This window comes from Bufo gargarizans, chromosome 9, assembly GCF_014858855.1.
Source record: "Bufo gargarizans isolate SCDJY-AF-19 chromosome 9, ASM1485885v1, whole genome shotgun sequence".
NCBI classification, from domain to species: domain Eukaryota; kingdom Metazoa; phylum Chordata; class Amphibia; order Anura; family Bufonidae; genus Bufo; species Bufo gargarizans.
Window position 1 is genome coordinate 175,668,587 of NC_058088.1, and position 23,545 is coordinate 175,692,131.

A 23,545-nucleotide genomic window follows, 5' to 3' on the forward strand; every position below is an offset into this window, starting at 1 on the left:
TACAATATAGGACACCAACACTCACTGAGTGTGGGACATAAAAGGATTGTACCCTGCTTTCAAAACACATTTTCCGCAATTTGGCCACAATCATTCAAAAATCCCAATACCCTATATGAGCAAAGAGTTTGCTACTACTAGTACTTCTAAGACCATCTTTAGACAGAAGGTGGAGAAGACGGAGTACAATTACCTGGGTACTGTAGCTGAGGTGTGCACGTGTATGGGGAAGTCAGAAGTAATCGCTGTTGGTCAAACAAACATTTGGACTGCACCTTTCTAGGTTTGTATGGTCTTGAGTAGGAGAGTAGGGGGTGGGAGATAGAGTGCCACAACTGTGAATTATGTGAGTGGAGGAGAACATTGGCTCTCCATGGCATTATTTGGCTTCTACATGGTGGTTTTAGTTGGCCAGAACATGAAAGTACTCTTAGGACATAATGTGGTTGTACTATGTGGACATTCGATAGTAGCAGTTTATGGCAAGGAGAAGAAGACCTTCATTTTTTTCCCAAAGACTTCAACAAAACTTATTTCTAGGACTTACACTGGATTTACAATGGCAGGTAATTATTGGAAAGGAACCGTTCCTTCCAGATAGCTGCCTTCTCATCAGTGGAGGTGAAGAGCTGCATTTACACGCAGCAATCACCTCCTCTGTATGGGGATGAGCGATGGACAAAGCCATTGCTCGTCCTCGTACAGATTCATTGCTTCTGCTCAGCAGGGTGCTGTTCACACATCAATGTGTTGCCCAGAAACAATAATTTAATCTGCTGCACGAAAGATCATTTCACCTGAAGAAGGAGCATTTTGCTAGTTCATCAGGTACTCGGCAGCACATTTACATGGGCCTACCATTAGGAATGAGAGCTCGTTGTAACATTTGTTCCCGATAATCAGCCCAAAAGTTGAGCCGTGTAAATCCAACATTAGATATTAATAACTAGAGATGAGCGAATTCTTGGAAAATTAGATTCAGCTGCTTCACCGAAATTTTACCCAAATTTTTTTGGTCAGTAGTGGGTGCAATGACAGGAGATGGCGATTGCGCCGCTCCCCATCATTGTACCCCTCAGATGCCAGCAATCATACATGATCTCAGCATCAGGATATAAATAACAGTGTAAAATCAAAAACAAAATCTAACTTACCCGCCATCTTGCTTGAAGATCTGGTGCGAAATTGCACAGCCTGAGATGATGTCCATCACTGCCTGTCGGTGGCCGGCCCATCGTGAGCAAATGGATCAGGTAAGTATGATTTTATTTTTTGTTTTTTTACACTATTTCAGGTTAAATCGATTGGCTACCAAGAAGCACAAGGAAATCCGGCTTTGCAGTGAATGAAATCTATCCTGAAATTCGGATCGAAGTTCACTCCGTGGATTTCGATTCGCTCAACACTATTAATAACCTATCCTCAGCAGATCAGTGGGGGTATCAGTTGTCAGACCCCTACAAATTTCACAATTAAAACCTGTCCTGAGTATAGGTCATTAAAATCTATGTCAAAGAAAACCCCTGTAAGGCCTCATGCACACGACCATATGTATTTTGCGGAAAAGGAATCCGCAAAAAATATGGATGACGTCTGTGCGCATTCCGTATTTTGTGGAACAGAACAGCCGGCCCCTAATAGAACAGTACTATCCTTGTCCGTAATGCGGACAATAATAGGATATGTTCTATTTTTTTGTGGAACGGAAATACAGACATACGGAAACAGAATGCACACGGAGTAACTTCCATTGTTTTTTTTTTGCGTACCCATTGAAATGAATGGTTCTGTATACGGTCCGAAAAAACCCCAGAACGGACACAGAAAGAAAATACGTTTGTGTGCATGAGCCCTAAAACTGAGCCCCTACCAAAGGTCAACCTACTACAGTGCATTGTATATGATAGTTAAGGTGAGGACATAGTGGGAGATTTATCAAAACTGGTGTAAAGGAAAAACTGGCTTAGTTGCCCCTAGCAACCAATGAGATTCCACTTTATGGGTTGGAAGTCATAGGATACCACTTAAAGGGGTTTGTCCATGTTTAGATATATCTAAGATATAAAACCTTGGATAAACCCCCGTTTTGGAGATACAGCTTCCTGACTGACGTAAGTGTTGTTGCACTGCCCTGGAGCAGGGTCTCTAAACAGTGCGTCTAAGTCTAAATATTTGTGGACATTTGCCCCTGTTTCCCATATACAAAGTCATCAACTCCTTACTTTATTTCACTTTAAATGGTTAACTTGCACTGACTTATAATGTTTAATATTGTGTAACTGCATTTTATTTCTGTTGTTTAGTGCTCTCATTAAGAGAAACAAAATAAGAGTATTGCAGGTTATGATGTTACATAGCGAGCTTTCGAGACATCACCAGACCCTTCATCAGGCATATATATATATCCTGTTCATTTGCACTGTATTTGCATGGCACTGTGGGAAAGAGTTAATGAATACTGAGAGATTTTTGGGACTTTCTAGCTAATAGTGAAAAACTAATAATTTTCCTCAATTACCATAAAGGTTAAGGAAGAGCATGTTTTGGAGGGGAAAAGCCAGACTTGTTTACCACCAAAAACAGACAGACTGACCTTTTGAATGTCTGGTTTAGCTATGTTATTATTTCTGAAGACATGTTTTTGTCTGGAAAACTGCTTACCATTCCTATTGAAGCTTTAATGCAAGTCTATGGCAGACGATAATTGTAACATTGTATTTATTTGTGCTGAGTTTCTCCACTCTACCCCTCCCACTATAATGTTCTGGTTCACCTATAAACTGTATATAAGGAGAGCAGTCAGAGCCCCTAGTGTTCTACAGTTATGGATCACTGTTTTGAAGAAAAGTGCCAGACTGCATAGTAACAAGATCCCTGAAGACCCTGAGATGACAATACTCTGCCACAGATCCTGGATCACCAGCCTTTGTCCAGGGTACCAGCCTTCTGAGTGAGAGAGGGACAGCTAGCTCAGGCCTTTCCTCAGCATGAACCATTCTTCTGCCAGGGAGGAGACTGAAAACTCCAGCCCAGTGCCTTGACTGCATTGTTTTGCACTTGAGTTCCCCCAGTAAAGACACTGGGGCACACTGGTTTACTGCAGACCCTGACTCTCTGGACTTATTTCATATTGGGGTGCACCACGCTTTACCATCCCTTCCAGAGAGCAGCCACCTCTGGAGACACCTCAACGGCGTCCAGGAGATCCAGCGAAGCATTGGGGTCACCTCAAACCCGGGCACTGTATTGTCAGGGTTACAGACTACAAACAAAACCTACTGACTCTGACCTTTCAGTCATATGTTATTCTCCTCCATCTGTCCCCTTTTCTACTGTTATCAAGAAGACGGGCAGAGGTGTGGAGTCAAACATGACTGCAGGATCAAGGTCCATAACCATGGAGACACAAAGGATCTGTATGGGAGCTGTGTACAGAAAATGACTTGAAGAAAAAAAGAACATTGAAGCAAAAAAATAAATAATAAAATCTAGCAAGCCATAGGAACAATAAATCAAAATCTGCTTTGACCTAGTGGAGGGTAATGGGTGATTCCATATCCTCTCTGTGCTTATGTCATTCGTCATGTTGAGAAATATGTTTTAGTTACAGGAGAAAGTTGATTCATCGAAGCTCCAGATGTACATCTGGAACAGACCATGTGGTTTGCTAAAATGTCTCCTTTTTTTATCTTTTTTTGACCACAGCCTATATAGCTAAAGCCAGCTTGACTCCAGCGCAGTCATGGCTGATGCTTTACACCTTGTGTAGGTAGGTAGGTTGAGTACTTATCTGCTGTGACGTGTGATGTATCTTTGCTCCTTTTTGTGAGGAGGCTGATTTCATAGGAAAGCTTCTGCCTCGCTTCTACCTTACAGAGGCATAAATATTACCGACGCCCCCTTAATATGACAAGAGTATGGTAGACAGCATGGCTCCATGATTCCACAGCATCGATTTCACATCTAACCAGCTGGGTAATAACACCTCCACCCAATAACACAACCAGTGCTGCCAACCTGTGCCAAGCATACCATCTGTTTCTATTGTGGCCTGGGCATTTCAAGTTATTTTATCACAGCCAATTGTGACAGTGCATCTAGTAAATGATAGATGTGTAGATGTATATATGTGAAGTTATTATCTATATACTGTATATAAAGAAGGATGTATATATGTATGTATGTATGTATGTTCCGCGATCACTCAAAAACACAACCATCGATTTCAATAAAACTTGGTATACACATCCTTGCTACCTGGAAATAAATCTTGTTGGGGGTCACAACTCTCTAGCACATACCATTCCTGAGATATTCCCAAAAAATGCAAATATGGAACATCACATGACCTACACATGGTCACATGTCCCTTATCAGCCAATATAGGCTCACAGCCACGCCCCCAATCTGGTTAGGCCATGCCCCCTCCCACTCTGCAGCAGACAGGGGTTGAAAAAATGAAGGTAAAAATCAACTTCTGTCAGCTGCAGGGGTGGGAGGGATGGTGACTTTCTCCCTGCAGCTCATGCTCAGACAGCACAGTGCTGCTGTCTGAGAGTGAGCTGTTCAAAAGGACATCCCTGTGTCCGTCCAGGCCCTACGCCGGACAGAGGACAGGGAGTCTGAAAGCCGGACTGTCCGGCCTAAAACCGGATCTCTGGCCACCCTAGGGGCAGGCAGCTGTGCAGGTCACAGTTAAGGGGACGGTCCACTATGAGGTCAGTGTTAAGGGGCAGATTGCTGTAGAGGCCACTGTTAAGGGGACGGGGTGTTGTGGAAGTCACTGTTAAGGAGATGGGGTACTGTGGAGGTCACTAATGAAGGGATGGCCGCTGTGGAGGTCACTGTTAAAGGGGAAAGCTGCTGTGGAGGTCACTGTTAAGGCGGCAGGATGTTGTTGAGGTCACTGTTAAAGGGGTCGGGCTGCTGTGGAGGTCACTGATAAGAGGGTGGGATGCTTTGAAGGTCACTGTTAAAGTTGCGGGCGCTGTGGAGGTCTCTGTTAAGGGGACAGGGAACTGTGAAGGTCACAGTTAAGGGGATGGTCCGCTATGGAGGTCAGTGTTAAGGGACGGGGTGCTGTAGAGGTCACTGTTAAGGGGGCGGGGTGTTGTGGAGGTCACATTTTAAGGGAACAGAGCTCTGTAGAGGTCACTGTTAAGGGGGTGGGTTATTGTGAAAATCACTGTTAACAAGACAGGGTACAGTGGAGGTCACTAATAAAGGGGCAGCTGCTGTGGAGGTCACTGTTAAAGGGGAGGGTGCTGTGGATGTTACTGTTAAGGGGGCATGCCACTGTTGAGGTCACTGTTGAAGGGGCAGGGTACTGTAGATGTCACTGTTATAGTGGATACTGTAGATATCTTTTAATGACATACACAAACATTAAATGAAATAGATGAAATATACCCGTGCGAAGCCGGGTCCTTCTGCTAGTAGTGTGCATAAAAATGTAGGCAGAACAGAATATTTCAAAGTTTGCATTGAAGGAGGCATTGGATCCTCTCCCTGACCTAAAAGTATAATCTAGCATCTTTGTTATGTAATATATTGATATGTAATGTGCTCCAAGCATAACTATGTATAGATGGCACAAGCCTTGTAGGAGGTTAGGTGTGGGCTGGCCCCACCCCAATCTTAGGTACCGTATATACTCGAGTATAAGCCGACCCGAGTATAAGCCGAGGCCCCTAATTTTACCCCCAAAAAATGGGAAAAATTAGTGACTCGAGTATAAGACTAGGGTGGGAAATGCAGCTATAATGCAGAGTGTATGTGTATATAATGCACACACTCTACATTATATACACACATCTGCAAGAGGGTGATTCAGATTGATGGGAGTCTGACTCTGACTCCCTGTATTTAATGCAGAGTGTGTGCATTATATACACACACAGTCTGCATTAAATACAGGGAACCATCCACAGATCTCCCCCCTAAACAGTGCCATCCACAGATCCCCCCTAAACAGTGCCATCCACAGATCCCCCCTAAACAGTGCCATCCACAGATCCCCCCTAAACAGTGCCATCCACAGATCCCCCCTAAACAGTGCCATCCACAGATCCCCCCTAAACAGTGCCATCCACAGATCCCCCCTAAACAGTGCCATCCACAGATCCCCCCTCCCCTAAACAGTGCCGTGATGGCACTGTTTAGGGGAGGGGGGATCTGTGGATGGCACTGTAAGGGGATCTGTGGATGGCACCAGCACCAGGGGAGGGGGGATCTGTGGATGGCACTGTAAGGGGATCTGTGGATGGCACCAGCATTCCAGCATTAGTATGACCAGACCGCAGAGTGATCAGTGAAATACAGCTTTATAGACACTGCTGCAAGGTGAGGGACTACAGCTCAGACACCACCACCTACCTAAACCATCTCTAGGTCAGACTAACATCAAGCCTGCATTACAGTAGACACATGTATCCACAAGTGCTGGCTAATGCCAACCTGTTGCAACCGCCCACCATACCTCCTCATCTGGTGCCAGAGAAACTGCACTTTGTGTTTATTACTGCTGGGTGTGCTGCAAGTTAAATTTTGTACTAAGTAAAGAGAGACCGTGATACATTTACTTCTGGCCTGATTCTTTAAACTACCTTTCTACTGCACCAATAATCAGAGAGCAATGGCCTGATGGAGTAAACTGTGACACAACATCTCATCGGGGCCACTACCATTCCCATCCTCTGGATCGGCTCCTGAGGGGCTCTCTGCAGGTACAGTACTGACACATCTCTGATAACTGTACTGTTCCTGTACCGTGCACCTGTGTGTCCATCACATGACCAGGACAGATTTGTATCCCCTAGAAGTAAGTGCGTGAGTGAAGATTCCTATGGAATGACAGCAAGCATAGATCTTGAAAACAATGATCAATTGATACTGAAAGTGTATTGGCAAACTGTATAACAATATACAAAGAAAAACTGAAACTGGAACACCCCCTTTAATGGCACATATGAAAAGCATAACCCACCAAGATGCTAAAGCTTCAGCAATTCTCCCTACGTTTTACAATGTTCTGCAAAACATTTAGAACTCATTAGACAGACGAATTTCTTCCAAACAATTTTAGAAATGCATTTATTGGGAGAGAAATGTGTGCAGCGACTGCTGCTGTAAATCATACCTTACTACAGTGTTATACAAGTGTCATATTAATTAATAATAGTAATTATTACATTTTTTATATGGCATAAGGAAAAGTAGGGATGTGGACTTTAACCACTGTATTGCACGTGGTCAGAAGATGTATCATACAACGGAACTCATTTATAAAGCAGTCTTCCGATTTAGGTAGGGCATGTCCCCAACCTAGGGCCTTAGAATCACAAGTAGTGCGTATAATCCCCTTTATCACACCCAAAAATTTATATAGACTTTACACCTCTAAACCAATACAGACCAAGACCCCTAAATACAGACCATACATCTAACCCCCTATATTAATACAGATGCAAGCTCCCTAAACTAATACAGACCCCAGGGTAGACCCCCTAAATAACTACAGACCTAGGCTCCCTAAATTCATATTGGCCCCTGACTAGAGCCCCTAAAAAATATAGAACTAGGTTTCCTGAAATAATACATATGCCAGACAAGACCCCCTAAATAAATACAGACACAAGCTCCCTAAACTAATATAGACCCAAAACTAGACCGTCTAAATAATAATACATATGCCAGACAAGACCCCCTAAATAAATACAGACACAAGCTCCCTAAACTAATATAGACCCAAAACTAGACCGTCTAAATAAATAAAGACCCAGGATGCCTGACTAATACAGACCCAAAACTATACCCCCAAATAACTAAAGACTTAGACTCCCTAAAATATTACAGACCCCACCCTAGACCCCCTAAATAACCACAGACTCAGGATCGCCGACTAATACAGACCCCAGACCAGACCCCCTAAATAACTACAGACCTAGGCTCCCTAAATTCATATACAGGTCCTTCCAAAAAAAATTAGCATATTGTGATAAAGTTCATTATTTTCTGTAATGTACTGATAAACATTAGACTTTCATATATTTTAGATTCATTACACACCAAATGAAGTAGTTCAAGCCTTTTATTGTTTTAATATTGATGATTTTGGCATACAGCTCATGAAAACCCCAAATTCCTATCTCTAAAAATTAGCATATCATGAAAAGGTTCTCTAAACGAGCTATTAACCTAATCATCTGAATCAACTAATTAACTCTAAACACCTGCAAAAGATTCCTGAGGCTTTTAAAAACTCCCAGCCTGGTTCATTACTCAAAACCGCAATCATGGGTAAGACTGCCGACCTGACTGCTGTCCAGAAGGCCATCATTGACCCCCTCAAGCAAGAGGGTAAGACACAGAAAGAAATTTCTGAACGAATAGGCTGTTCCCAGAGTGCTGTATCAAGGCACCTCAGTGGGAAGTCTGTGGGAAGGAAAAAGTGTGGCAGAAAACGCTGCACAACGAGAAGAGGTGACCGGACCCTGAGGAAGATTGTGGAGAAGGACCGATTCCAGACCTTGGGGGACCTGCGGAAGCAGTGGACTGAGTCTGGAGTAGAAACATCCAGAGCCACCGTGTACAGGCGTGTGCAGGAAATGGGCTACAGGTGCCGCATTCCCCAGAAACAGCGGCAGAAGCGCCTGACCTGGGCTACAGAGAAGCAGCACTGGACTGTTGCATGTCATTCGGAAATCAAGGTGCCAGAGTCTGGAGGAAGACTGGGGAGAGGGAAATGCCAAAATTCCTGAAGTCCAGTGTCAAGTACCCACAGTCAGTGATGGTCTGGGGTGCCATGTCAGCTGCGGGTGTTGGTCCACTGTGTTTTATCAAGGGCAGGGTCAATGCAGCTAGCTATCAGGAGATTTTGGAGCACTTCATGCTTCCATCTGCTGAAAAGCTTTATGGAGATGAAGATTTCATTTTTCAGCACGACCTGGCACCTGCTCACAGTGCCAACACCACTGGTAAATGGTTTACTGACCATGGTATTACTGGGCTCAATTGGCCTGCCAACTCTCCTGACCTGAACCCCATAGAGAATCTGTTGGATATTGGGAAGAGAAAGTTGAGAGACGCAAGACCCAACACTCTGGATGAGCTTAAGGCCGCTATCGAAGCATCCTGGGCCTCCATAACACCTCAGCAGTGCCACAGGCTGATTGCCTCCATGCCACGCCGCATTGAAGCAGTCATTTCTGCAAAAGGATTCCCGACCAAGTATTGAGTGCAGAACTGAACATAATTATTTGAAGGTTGACTTTTTTTGTATTAAAAACACTTTTCTTTTATTGGTCGGATGAAATATGCTAATTTTTTTAGATAGGAAATTTGGGTTTTCATGAGCTGTATGCCAAAATCATCAATATTAAAACAATAAAAGGCTTGAACTACTTCCGTTGGTGTGTAATGAATCTAAAATATATGAAAGTCTAATGTTTATCAGTACATTACAGAAAATAATGAACTTTATCACAATATGCAAATTTTTTTAGAAGGACCTGTAGATCCCTGACTAGAGCCCCAAAATAAATATAGAACTAGGTTTCCTGAAATAATACAGATGCCAGACAAGTCCCCCTAAATAAATACAGACATAAGCTCCCTAAACTAATATAGACCCAAAACTAGACCGTCTAAAGAAATACAGACCCAGGATGCCTGACTAATACAGACCCCAAACTATACCCCCTAAATCAGTGTTTCCCAACCAGTGTACCTCCAGCTGTTGCAAAACTACAAAGGCTGTCCAGGCATGCTGGGAGTTGTAGTTTTGCAACAGCTGGAGGCACACTGGTTGGGAAACACTGCCCTAAATACAGACCCAGGATGCCTGACTAATACAGACCCAAAACTATACCCCTAAATAACTAAAGACTTAGACTCCCTAAAATATTACAGACCCCACCCTAGACCCCCTAAATAACCACAGACTCAGGATCGCCGACTAAAACAGACCCCAGACCAGACCCCCTAAATAACTACAGACCTAGGCTCCCTAAATTCATATAGACCCCTGACTAGATCCCCTAAATAAATATAGACCTAGGCTCCCTAAACTAATACAGACCCCAGACTAGACCCCCCTAAATAACTACAGGCCTTGGCTCTCTCAACTAATACAGACTCCACACTAGACACTTAAAGGGCTCCTGTCACCCCACTAAAGTGTTTTTTTTTTTTTGGCTAGTTACATTCGTTATAGTATATAATTAGAATATAATGGTGTTACTTACTTTTATGCGGCCGTTTCTTAAGAAAACAAAGTTTTATTATATGCAAATCCGGTCTCTACCAGCAAGTAGGGCGTCTACTTGCTTGTAGCCGCCGCAAAAAAACGCCCCCTCGTCGTGTTGATTGACAGGGCCAGCCGTGATCTCCTCCTCCGGCCGGCCCTGTCAGTATTTCAAAAATCGCGCGCCTCTGTTCATTCGGCGCAGGCGCTCTGAGATGAGGAGGCTCGTCTCCTCAGAACTCCCTCAGTGCGCCTGCGCCGATGACATCACCGAAAGAGAAGACGTCATCGGCGCAGGCGCACTGAGGGAGTTCTGAGGAGACAAGTCTCCTCATCTCAGAGCGCCTGCGCCGAATAACCACAGGCGCGCGATTTTTTAAATACTGACAGGGCCGGCCGGAGGAGGAGATCACGGCTGGCCCTGTCAATCAACACGATGAGGGGGCGGTTTTTTTGCGGCGGCTACCAGCAAGTAGAAGCCCTACTTGCTGGTAGAGACCGGATTTGCATATTATAAAACTTCGTTTTCTCAAGAAATGGCCGAATGAAAGTAAGTAACAACATTATATTCTCATATATCGCACTATAACGAATGTAACTAGCCCAAAAAAAAAATATCACTTTAGTGGGGTGACAGAAGCCCTTTAAGTAAGTACAGACCCAGGAACCCTGAACTAATACAGACCCCAGACTAGACCCCCTAAATAAAAACAGACCCAGGATCCCTGAACTAATACAGACCCCAGACTAGACCCCTAAATAAAAACAGACCCAGGATACCTAAACTAATACAGACCCCATACTAGACCCCCTAAATAAATACAGGCCCAGGCTACCCTAAGGCAATAAAGACCTACTAGACTCTTCTAAACTTATAAATACACCCTAAATAAATGACCCAGATAGAAACCCCTAGAGTAATACAGACCCCAGACCCCTTGTTCCTGCTCCTTTCAGTCTGCTTTTATCCTGATACTGTCCTGATACTGGCCTCCATGTCAGGAGTTGTCCACTTTGGACACCTTATTTGGTTACAAGGGACTCCTAATAACAAGATGATCTTAGGTTGTCCTCCTCCTGGAACCCCCAGTTCTCAATTGTAATCTGCGGGGGGACCTGGTAGCAAATTTTCAAATCCCATGCAGCTTCACCACAGGAGAACTGAAGCATTACAAAGATGTCATTGAAATGAATGGGCTATCTGTGTAAAGTAGAGACTTCCCGGTTTCTCCAAGGACACTCTTTCCAGTCATTCTCCAGTCTAGGTAATAGGTTCTGAAATTTACACTTTTACATCTTTTGTTACACATAATCCCTCTGGAGCTCAAGCCTGAAAAATAATTTTATAGCATAATATCTACTACTGTCTATCTACGTATCATGAAACTGATATTTCTCTTACCGGCCAAGTAAAGTGTCTTCAATCCTAGGTCAGTCATGAGAGGTAAGTAGGTCATCTTTGTGTTGGCACAGGCGATGGCAGATTCAGACAGGAGACAGCCGCTAGGTAGAGAGGGGATGTGATGTGGTGTTGGAAGAATGAATGAGGGTCCATTGGGCATGGTTGGGGTTGGTGACAAGAACCCTATATCCTCAGGTTTGCTATTAGTTTCCATATGTTGAGTCTTTGGTTTCTTTGTGCTAGAGATTTGTGGCGTCCCCTTTTTTAATGCTTTGCTTTTTGTTTTTTCTGAGGATATAAAAATAGAAAGATGTGATTATAATAATTATTATAGTATATTATGCATACATCTTCAGAATATTGCGCATTGTCGTAAGGGGCACTATAGGATTCATGTCATATAGCTACATCAATGTTTATGTTTTATTGTGTTCCCAGTATAACTGTGTATGGATTAGTCGGGGTTAACAATCCTGACTCTTCCCCTGTAGGAAGTTAGAAGGAAATTAGGTAGGACTCTCTCCAGGAAGAGAGAAAAGAAAGAAATAGAAGGTCTAGAATCTGCATGGCCGATCACTGGAGTCAGTTCGTAAGGTATTTGCTGTTTAAAGGGTGTCTACCACTTTGATTTCACATAATTAGGTGTCAGACACTAGCGATCCGCTAGTGTCTGCTCTGCCAAACTATCCTGCTATAATAGCTTTTGGGGCAGCCGTTTACCTAAAAAAAGAACTTATATTGATATGTAAATGACCCTCTAGGTGCTATGGGGGCGTCATTAGCACCTAGAGGATCGGTCTACCTTCTCAAGATGCCGCCGCCCAGCGCCTCCCTCCAGCCCGCCCATCTGCTTCAGAATGCATCAAACCTGCCTCTTATATCAAACACTTTGTCCCGCTGGACAACCCTTAGGTGCCAATACACATTAGATTAAACTGGCCAACGTCCAGATGAAAGTTTGTCTTTTCTTAGGAAATTGGTACTTATATCATTCCATCATACAGTGGTCCTCAACCTGTGACTTCCCAACTATTCTAAGACTACAACTCACAACATGTAGCTGTCAGGGCTTTCTGGGAATTAGTTCTGCAACGGCTTAAGAACTATAGGTCGAGAACCACTACCAAAATATCACATGACCATTGGCCACTTCCCATCTAACCTTCTGTTGGCTGTTTCTTCTGAGGGGTCTTCAAGCCTTCGACATCTGATTTTTTCTCCTTGTTTTCCTCTTTCTTTGGCTTAACGAGCATCACTCCTTTCTTGTGGACATTGGTTTCTTGTTTTTTATTATTTATTTCCTTTTTTGCAGGAGATTTCCACTGGGTAACATCAAGCGGTCTGTTCATTGCTGGTGTTTTCTTTGATTTCAATGGCTTTATGGATGTTGTGTTAATATTCTTTGTTGTGTTGAGTCCCAGAGCTGGTCTGGATGTTATCCTTGCAGTTTCCCCTTTGACCTTCATCTGCTTTGTGTTCTTTTTAACGTCCTTGTTTTTTTGCGCTATTATTTTTCCTTGGTTAAGCGTCGCTGCTGACTCAAGTGGAACTTGTGTAGTTTCTGCAAGGTACAACATCTAGATTACAGTGATATAGGTGATATATTTAGGCACAATGACGGCTGTAGCAATAGTCATGAGATTTACGGGAGACACACTAATAACCATAAATGACTGCCTTAGTAATTACAATGGCACACACTGAATAGACTCACCAAATTCTACCAACACTAGGAACCCCCATAGTTTCACTAAAGTGATCCCCATATGGGCATGTACATTTGGTTCAGTAGCCATTTCTTCTGTGCAGTTGTATCCAATAAGTCAACATACATAAGACATTGTACAGAAAGCCAGTCCTCTGGGATGTACCCCTTTACAGGAGGACATACAGTACAGACCAAAAGTTTGGACACACCTTCTCATTCAAAGAGTTTTCTTTATTTTCATGACTATGAAAATTGTAGATTCACACTGAAGGCATCAAAACTATGAATTAACACATGTGGAATTATATACATAACAAAAAAGTGTGAAACGACTGAAAATATGTTATATTCTAGGTTCTTCAAAGTAGCCACCTTTTGCTTTGATGACTGCTTTGCACACTCTTGGCATTCTCTTGATGAGCTTCAAGAGGTAGTCACCTGAAATGGTCTTCCAACAGTCTTGAAGGAGTTCCCAGAGATGCTTAGCACTTGTTGGCCCTTTTGCCTTCACTCTGCGGTCCAGCTCACCCCAAACCATCTCGATTGGGTTCAGGTCCGGTGACTGTGGAGGCCAGGTCATCTGGCGCAGCACCCCATCACTCTCCTTCATGGTCAAATAGCCCTTACACAGCCTGGAGGTGTGTTTGGGGTCATTGTCCTGTTGAAAAATAAATGATGGTCCAACTAAACGCAAACCGGATGGAATAGCATGCCGCTGCAAGATGCTGTGGTAGCCATGCTGGTTCAGTATGCCTTCAATTTTGAATAAATCCCCAACAGTGTCACCAGCAAAGCACCCCCACACCATCACACCTCCTCCTCCATGCTTCACGGTGGGAACCAGGCATGTAGAGTCCATCCGTTCACCTTTTCTGCGTCGCACAAAGACACGGTGGTTGGAACCAAAGATCTCAAATTTGGACTCATCAGACCAAAGCACAGATTTCCACTGGTCTAATGTCCATTCCTTGTGTTCTTTAGCCCAAACAAGTCTCTTCTGCTTGTTGCCTGTCCTTAGCAGTGGTTTCCTAGCAGATATTCTACCATGAAGGCCTGATTCACACAGTCTCCTCTTAACAGTTGTTCTAGAGATGTGTCTGCTGCTAGAACTCTGTGTGGCATTGACCTGGTCTCTAATCTGAGCTGCTGTTAACCTGCGATTTCTGAGGCTGGTGACTCGGATGAACTTATCCTCCGCAGCAGAGGTGACTCTTGGTCTTCCTTTCCTGGGGCGGTCCGCATGTGAGCCAGTTTCTTTGTAGCGCTTGATGGTTTTTGTGACTGCACTTGGGGACACTTTCAAAGTTTTCCCAATTTTTCGGACTGACTGACCTTCATTTCTTAAAGTAATGATGGCCACTCGTTTTTCTTTACTTAGCTGCTTTTTTCTTGCCATAATACAAATTCTAACAGTCTATTCAGTAGGACTATCAGCTGTGTATCCACCTGACTTCTCCACAACGCAACTGATGGTCCCAACCCCATTTATACGGCAAGAAATCCCACTTATTAAACCTGACAGGGCACACCTGTGAAGTGAAAACCATTTCAGGTGACTACCTCTTGAAGCTCATCAAGAGAATGCCAAGAGTGTGCAAAGTAGTAATCAAAGCAAAAGGTGGCTACTTTGAAGAACCTAGAATATGACATATTTTCAGTTGTTTCACACTTTTTTGTTATGTATATAATTCCACATGTGTTAATTCATAGTTTTGATGCCTTCAGTGTGAATCTACAATTTTCATAAAGAAAAATAAAGAAAACTCTTTGAATGAGTGTGTCCAAACTTTTGGTCTGTACTGTATATCTTCCATGTTTCCACTTATCCACTCAACTGTTTGGAGGGTATTGTGGTCTCTTTCAGAAGAGTGTGAATCGGAGGGGTACTACAATGTTGTATATAGTTTTGTATTGTTTTAAATTATATTGTTACGTATTGTGTATTGTATTATATGGCCATAACTAGCAGTAAGGAGTGGATGGCAGGGGTTGATGGGAACAGGGCTTGGCACCCTGTTCCTCTCCTCTTGGTAGGAGTGGGCTGTACCTTCTTCCTGCCAGGAGGGGGAGTTCCTGTTGAGCTAAAGAGGAGGAAGGAAGCACACGTCTGAGCTCCTGCTCCTAAAAATGATTCTCCAAAGTGAATTACAGTTATATTCTGCCTCAGGTAAATGCTTGAGAAGACAGTCAGCCGAGCATACAGCTATATCAACATTGGAAGACACTGCTGTGAGGTGAGGGACTACGGCTAAGACACCCATCACCCTGAACATTACTAGGCAAGTACAACCTAAGTGTTAAATTGCAGCCATGAACCCTGCCTCCATAATCCTGCTATTGAATGTATTTGAATTCCTACACTGCACTTAGTAAAAAGACTTTTATACATTTAATACTGGCCTAGTTTTTCAAAACTACATTTCCACAGCACCGATCCCCAGGGAGTAACAGCCTAAGGGAGTATACCGTGACACAACACTTCATCAGGGCCACTACCACTCCCATTCTCTGCACTGGCTCCTCGGGGCATATGTACATGACTGGTTTGAAATACTATAATGCTTCATTTATTAACATACTATACTTCTTATGTATACATCACAAAGTGAACTAAGTCAGAATGGATGACTCTACAAAATACAGAATCCCATTAGAGTAGTAGATACATTCCTACTGAAGAGTATATACCTGTCTTCACGCAGACGGGGCAACATTCACCAGGAGGTATTTGTAATTTACTGGCAGGACAACTGAGATCTTCTTCACAGTCAAGAGGCTCGCACACTTTCTTTCCTTGGTCACATACACATATGGTACATTGTTGAGGGGACCAGGCCGCTCCATTGTACATGATCATCCCATTCACCAAGCACTGTCCTTTTCCTGGTAGATAATCAAAGTAAAAAATTCACATAATGAAGACAGATATACATGTACTTATGTAATAATATCTAATTTCATTTGTCGCCAGAGGTCAAACTTTCTACTTATGACTAGTGTGAAGGTCCTCGGTATACTCTCTGCAGCATCTTGAGGCCATTGACACCTGTTATTTCTAAAAGTAGTAGCGCTACCTCTACTTCTGCTCCATTTACTTGATCAAAAACGTCACTAGGAGCAGAGAAACTACCATGCCATGTTCCATGAGATGACTAATTGCCAAGAACTGCATCTAGGTAAGAATAATTTTGTAGATGATACCATATAGAGGTACCATGTGATAATGAGCTTAGTTCAGAGCTGCAGAGATTTTGTGTGCTTCTACAGAGACTCTAAGGCTTACAGGAAAAGAAACCTCTATTCTTCTAACCTCTCTTGGATCCATTCGTGCTTTCACTGCAATAGAATCAATGGAAATGGAGGAAATACCCCATACCAGATTTGTATCATCCCCTTTTTAATGGGTAGAGAGATGTTGTCCACCATTATGTTAGTAAAGATGTAAATAAATGATGCAAAATAAAGAAGAATTTCGTGAAATTTAGATGGAGTACTAGTGCAGGACCCTCAAATATTTTAGGTAAATGTTGGCAAAACTCGTTAATCAATGAGTCAATCATCTAATATGTATGGTGGTCTGCAAACTCTCCTTGATTGTGTTGGGTAAAATAAGAATCAGGTATGCTGGATTTCTGTGTACATGGGACTGCAGGGGTTGATGTCAATAATGGAGACAGGACACGGAGAACAGTGTGATCAATAGTTCTTTACTAGGGGACCAGCCAAGAGGATACCAATTCTTTGTATAGAGAGGCACAGTCTTAAATATTACTGCTACAACAATGACATTCAGAGGTGGGGTTTAGTAGAGCAAGGTACATTTTTTAGGTGCTGGGTGCTACTACTTTAGCTGACCAGAACCAATACACCCGTAGTGCTTTCCTTCCTGCAGCACCCCCAAGCTGTGGAGCTGACCTATAAGTGTACGACCACACAGTCAGGTTTCCTGATGCAGTTTTGGAAGCCAAAAAGCAGAAGTAAATAAAATAAAAAATAAGTTGTATCTGTATCGAAACCTCCACTATGGCTGCACCCCTCAACAAGATCGACATTTGAAAAAAGAGAACAACTGTACACGACCACAGACACCCAGATAGAGACCAAAAAACGTAGGGGCTTCTCCACAACATTATCTCTGCAAAAGACAACTGTCGGCCAAAAGACCATATCGGGACCTTTGCAGGTGGTTAGGTATATGGTGGTTCTCTGGGTTCAGTATGGAGAACCTGGTGATGTCACCGGCACAAACGGGTGTTCTCTAGCACTGCCGGAGGCTTTTTTGGAGACAGGTACTACGCTACTTTTCATAGTATCTGCCTCCAAAACAGCCTAGGGCAGCACTATAGAATGCCCATTTGTACTGGTGACTTCACAGGGCTCATTGCTAGGCGGAAGTCTCTGCCTAGCATAGTGTGCGCGATACAGCGCAGGGCAAGGGGGAGCATCGGAGCAAGGAAATACTCTGAAGCTCCACTCATATATAGTAAAAGAATAAAGAATAGCTCATATTCGGGTTCAGCCCTTATTACCATTTTTCATCTGCAGGTTGCTAAATGTACGCCTAATTTGGTTGCTATCCTTGACACTGACATGTTCCTATGCATAAGACATCACGCTGCCCCCAATCCTTTCTATTCTCCCCTGAATTCATGATATTATTTTCTAATTATTTTTTACAATTTCTTTCTTCTGCTCCCATAGCAATAAAACTGTCACCTATCAAATCATATGTACAGCATCGCTGCAGCAATGGGGACACTTCTATTGCCCTCCCATACATAACTGCATTTAACATCAGCCATCGGACTGTCGATCCGTGTGATAATATATGCGGCACTGGTTTCATTTACTGGAAGTGATCCTCGCTCATCAGAAAACCGGAGTTATTAGGAAAGGATCCAGAGCCTGAGTGAAGTCAATGGTTTGTGCCAACTCCTTGGTTTAGTGATGCCAAGCATCTGAAAACAATATTATAATAGGAAAGAGGGAGCGGAAGAATTATCACTGCATTACTTGGACTTGTAATGATTAACACTTTCCTTAGACAGTACAAGACATTGCAATTTTCTGAAGACTGTCGATGACCTGGGACCACTAAAAGACAAGAGAGAGTGGTCTCTGTAACTGGGAATATGTTATTAAAGGGTTAACCATGCAGTGACTTGCCAGAGGTTAAAGGGTTTTCTGTGACCCAGTGGTTCCCACAAAACCCACCTTAAATACACATCTTATACAGTTGCAAGAAAAAGTATGTGAACCCTTTGGAATGATATGGATTTCTGCACAAATTGGTCATAAAATGTGATCTGATCTTCATCTAAGTCACAACAATAGACAATCACAGTCTGCTTAACCTAATAACACACAAAGAGTTATATGTTACCATGTTTTTATTGAACACACCATGTAAACATTCACAGTGCAGGTGGAAAAAGTATGTGAACCCTTGGATTTAATAACCGGTTGAACCTTCTTTGGCAGCAATAACTTCAACCAAACGTTTCCTGTAGTTGCAGATCAGACGGGCACAACGGTCAGGAGTAATTCTTGACCATTCCTCTTTACAGAACTGTTTCAGTTCAGCAATATTCTTGGGATGTCTGGTGTGAATCGCTTTCTTGAGGTCATGCCACAGGATCTCAATCGGGTTGAGGTCAGGACTCTGACTGGGCCACTCCAGAAGGCGTATTTTCTTCTGTTTAAGCCATTCTGTTGATTTACTTCTATGCTTTGGGTCGTTGTCCTGTTGCAACACCCATCTTCTGTTGAGCTTCAGCTGGTGGACAGATGGCCTTAAGTTCTCCTGCAAAATGTGTTGATAAACTTGGGAATTCATTTTTCCTTTGATGATAGCAATCCGTCCAGGCCCTGATGCAGCAAAGCAGCCCCAAACCATGATGCCCCCACCACCATACTTCACAGTTGGGATGAGGTTTTGATGTTGGTGTGCTGTGCCTCTTTTTCTCCACACATAGTGTTGTGTGTTTCTTCCAAACAACTCAACTTTGGTTTCATCTGTCCACAGAATATTTTGCCGGTACTGCTGTGGAACATCCAGGTGCTCTTGTGCAAACCGTAAACGTGCAGCAATGTTTTTTTTGGACAGCAGTGGCTTCCTCTGGGGTATCCTCCCATGAAATCCATTCTTGTTTAGTGTTTTACGTATCGTAGATTCACTAACAGGGATGTTAGCCTATGCCAGAGACTTTTGTAAGTCTTTAGCTGACACTCTAGGAATCTTCTTCACCTCATTGAGCAGTCTGCGCTGTGCCCTTTCTCCATTTATAGACAATTTGTCTTACCGTGGACTGATGAACAGCAAGGCTTTTGGAGATACTTTTATAGCCCTTTCCAGCTTTATGCAAGTCAACAATTCTTAATCATAGGTCTTCTGAGAGCTCTTTTGTGCGAGGCATCATTCAATTCAGGCAATGCTTCTTGTGAAAAGCAAACCCAGAACTGGTGTGTGTTTTTTATAGGGCAGGGCAGCTGTAACTAACACCTCCAATCTCATCTCATTGATTGGACTCCAGTTGGCTGACACCTACCTCCAATTAGCTCTTAGAGTCGTCGTTAGTCTAGGGGTTCACATACTTTTTCCACCTGCACTGTGAATGTTCACATGTTTAATAAAAACATGGTAACATTTAATTCTTTGTGTGTTATTAGTTTAAGCAGACTGTGATTGTCTATTGTTGTGACTTAGATGAAGATCAGATCAAATTTTATGACCAATTTTTGCAGAAATCCATATCATTCCAAAGGGTTCACGTACTTTTTATTGCAACTGTATATACATCATACCTACCATTCTGAAATTGCATAGGACCAGCCTCTCTGGAACCCAGTCACATAACGCTCCTCTTCTCAAAATCCAGCTTCCTCCAACTTCACATTCTTTATCAGGTTTCCAGATTGGGCTATGGATGAGACATGACATCCTTTGTGGACAGGGTCAGAACTATTCCTCTCCCTGACGCATGTGCAGATTAGGTGAATTCACGAATTTGCACATGTGCCGGGAGAGGAAGAGTTTTGGCATGTTTCATTATGGCAGAAGTGATGTTCCTCCCATAGCCCAGGCTGGAAACCTGTTAAAGGACCTGACATCGATGGAAGCTGGATTTTTAGATGAGGAGTGTCCAAGAGGCCAATCCACACAACTTTACACCTGTAAGTGTGTGCTACCACAGAGCAGGAGGTGTCTGCAAATGGTTTGTGCTATTTAATGCTATGTAATGTAATGTTATGTTATGTATTGCAACCAGTATATTTATGTATGGATGGCACACCCAGGGTTAATATGCCTGGCTCAGCCCTTGCAGGTTGCTAGGTGGTGGCTGGCTCCACCCCTGCTTCTAGTCAGTGTATAGCGAGAGTTCAGAGAGGAAGGCAGCAGTGACCTATGCTCTCTCTTCTCAGGCTCAAGAAAGCTACAGGGACTAACAGATCTCTGCAAGATCTACAGAGAAAGAGAGAAAAAGAAGACGAAGAGAAAGGAGAACTTAGAATCTGCATGGTCAAGCATAGGAGTCAGCAAGGTAAACCCGCTAGTACAGCCATTCAGACTTTGCTGCAGTAAGTGGCACCGTTAAGACTGGAAAGACATGCCATCAAAACCCTGTATCCTGTAGTGGACACTACAGCCACCATTGTAGGAGTACTACTGCCCGCCATAGATGCTACTGGGAGAGACTTTAGCAAGATAGAGAAGAGAGAGGACCATAACTTCCATCCTTGCCTAAATTCATACATCGCTATCTAGGAGAAAATTGCACTGTGTACAGTCGGAACTGTGACTGCTATAGCTGAGTGCACTACAACTCCCATTTTGCACAACAGTAAATTCCAAATGTCTACAAATGTCCAGACTTTAAACAACCCCTCCTCCAGGGCACTAAATTTCCAGCCCACATGCAGAGTGGCGCAAACCCTAAAAGATAGAACAACAGCTGCGTGCAACAGAACAACCCCAGGTGCAATCTCTGCATGTGAGACCTGTGTTGCAACCAGAGTCACCATGTAGCCTCAGCCTAAAGGTGCAGGTTCATGAAAGGTGAACAACCTATAATACAACTTTCTAACACAGTTAGAACTACCGTCCCTAGCGGCTGAATTTTTTTACAATTGCTCATAAATTTAGTAATATATGCTTACTTAATATGCAGACTTGCTTAACTACCAATTACTTAATATGCAAGTGTTACCACCTGAATTATTTCCGTTAGCTTTGGGAAAGATCCAAAAATGCTGCAGGGTTGGCGAAGGATATTCTATTTCCTGCAGCTTACCTGTTATCCTTCAGTAAATTGCAGGGTATTTTAGGACAGTCTGCTTACAGGGTCAAGAAGAACAATGGAGAGACATACTAAGATAGATAGATAGATAGCATCTTACCTGCAACTAAGGGATCGCCCATTGTTGCAGCATCTCCTTTCCTTTGCCTGGTGGTGCTGTGCTCAGGAACCTTTTTAACTGGTGGCGATCTGTCTTCTACAAGATTGGAGTTGCTTGTCTTTGGGGCCTTTTGATGAACACCTATGCTAAATTTCTGGGCCCACCCAGTGCACCCCAAAATACTGAAAACCAACAGGGTAACAGGTAGCTTCATGATGTCTAACTTGTCCCCTTAATTCTTAAAAGTTGGATGTTGGTATCTGCTCCTCAGACCTGCAAAGTGACTGCAAGAAGTTTAACCCAAGCCTGTTCCAAGACGATACTCCCGGGAGGGCTTAACCTAAACACAAGGTGAACTCCTTTCTCCCTCCCCTTCGTAGAATGTATTTTCTGCCCAAACAAACACTTCCATCACTTGTGCTCCCCTTCCTCTACGAGGGGCACACAGCCCGGGACGGTCTGTCTATGCTTTGGAAGTATTGGCTGAAGCTTATGGTTTTTTATCAAGCTTGGGAGAGATTGGATGTTTCTGAGTGTTTTGAATATGAAATTGCTGCAGAGCATCTTGCAGCTAGGTCTGCGGCCTAGCTCCCATGAATAGGACCTCTGTTTGTTCACAAGCAACACTCAGTAGGATTTGGGAGGTTTGGAATTACGCTTAGGTTAATACACAGCAAGCTTTCTCTGCTATTTCCTGTGCAGAGCTGCTGTGTAGACAGGGTGTTGTAGCTCCAGCATATGGAAACACAACACATCTTAACTTCACCGATACTGCTTCGGGGGTCAAATTAATTTAGACAGATTTTCTCCTTTCTGTAAGCCTTGATTAAATAAATCGGTGAATTAATGTATGTATTTATGGATATTTATGCATTTTCCCCCCAAATAAATTTAATTTATTTATTTTTATTCTGCGGGGTTGTCTGCAATGCATAAGCACTTGAGGTGTTCACATTTTATACAGGGCCTATTATATATAAGATATAAGCAGATTCACATTTACACCCTGGTTGGCTGAACTCCCTGGGAATGCAATCCATTGGAGAAAGGACTATCTGAGAAGCATGCCGTAGAAATGTAATAGCATCAACAACACATTCTGAGATGATATGTAAGCATCATTTATAGCTCCTTCTTAGGGCTGCTAATCTCTGAAGATTATCACCTTAAAGGTTATTATTACATATATTAGTGGTCACCTTTAGTTTAAAAAGTCTCGGGCTGAAATTTTTATTCCCTTACCCAGTTCACAACCTACTCATAGTTTCAGGCTTTTCTCATGTGGAAGGCTCCTTTCCAGTAATACATGATACATTTGTGTGTCCAGGATGCTGCTGTCTTAGAAGGCCATGAGATGGTTAATGAGATAAAGTCAAGGGGGTGTTGTTCTGAGGCATAGGGAGCTTAAAAGGGAAAACCAGGTTCTTCTTTTGCCGGATGGGGTACATTTAAACCAGAGCATATTCCTGGCTGGACTGCAGGATGGGGTAAAAAGAGCATTGGCTTTGTTGGATGGGGTTGGCCGGAAGTCAGAGTACATTTACTCTGCCTTCCTCTTTGGTGGTAGTCTGTGCCTGAAGAAAAAAAGGGAGTTCCTCATGCTTGCTGTCCAACAGCTTGCATTCGGATGAGATAGAGAACATTGTTGGTATTTGGTGTTTGGCTTAAAGGGCATGGACTTAAGGATGGTTTAATTTAATAAAGCTGTGGCCAATCCCACTTAACCCAAAACATTGGTGTATTGTCGTTTTTTTGTATGGAAGGTGGATAGTTGATTTTAAAGTGGAAAAAAGGG

The 23,545-nt window shown here is 43.1% G+C and overlaps 1 protein-coding gene across 1 annotated transcript in view; it reads right to left on the reverse strand.

The window, feature by feature from the left end:
* The window catches only part of LOC122919451 (extracellular matrix protein 2-like), a 52,357-nt gene extending 30,259 nt beyond the window's left edge, over nt 1-22,098 (reverse strand). Inside the window, 4 exon segments of the mRNA XM_044268494.1 lie at nt 11,646-11,933; nt 12,808-13,206; nt 16,042-16,236; nt 21,751-22,098. Of these exon segments, the coding sequence (XP_044124429.1) occupies nt 11,646-11,933; nt 12,808-13,206; nt 16,042-16,236; nt 21,751-21,964 (1,096 nt within the window). The 5' untranslated portion in view covers nt 21,965-22,098.
* Between the last annotated feature and the right edge of the window lie 1,447 nt (nt 22,099-23,545).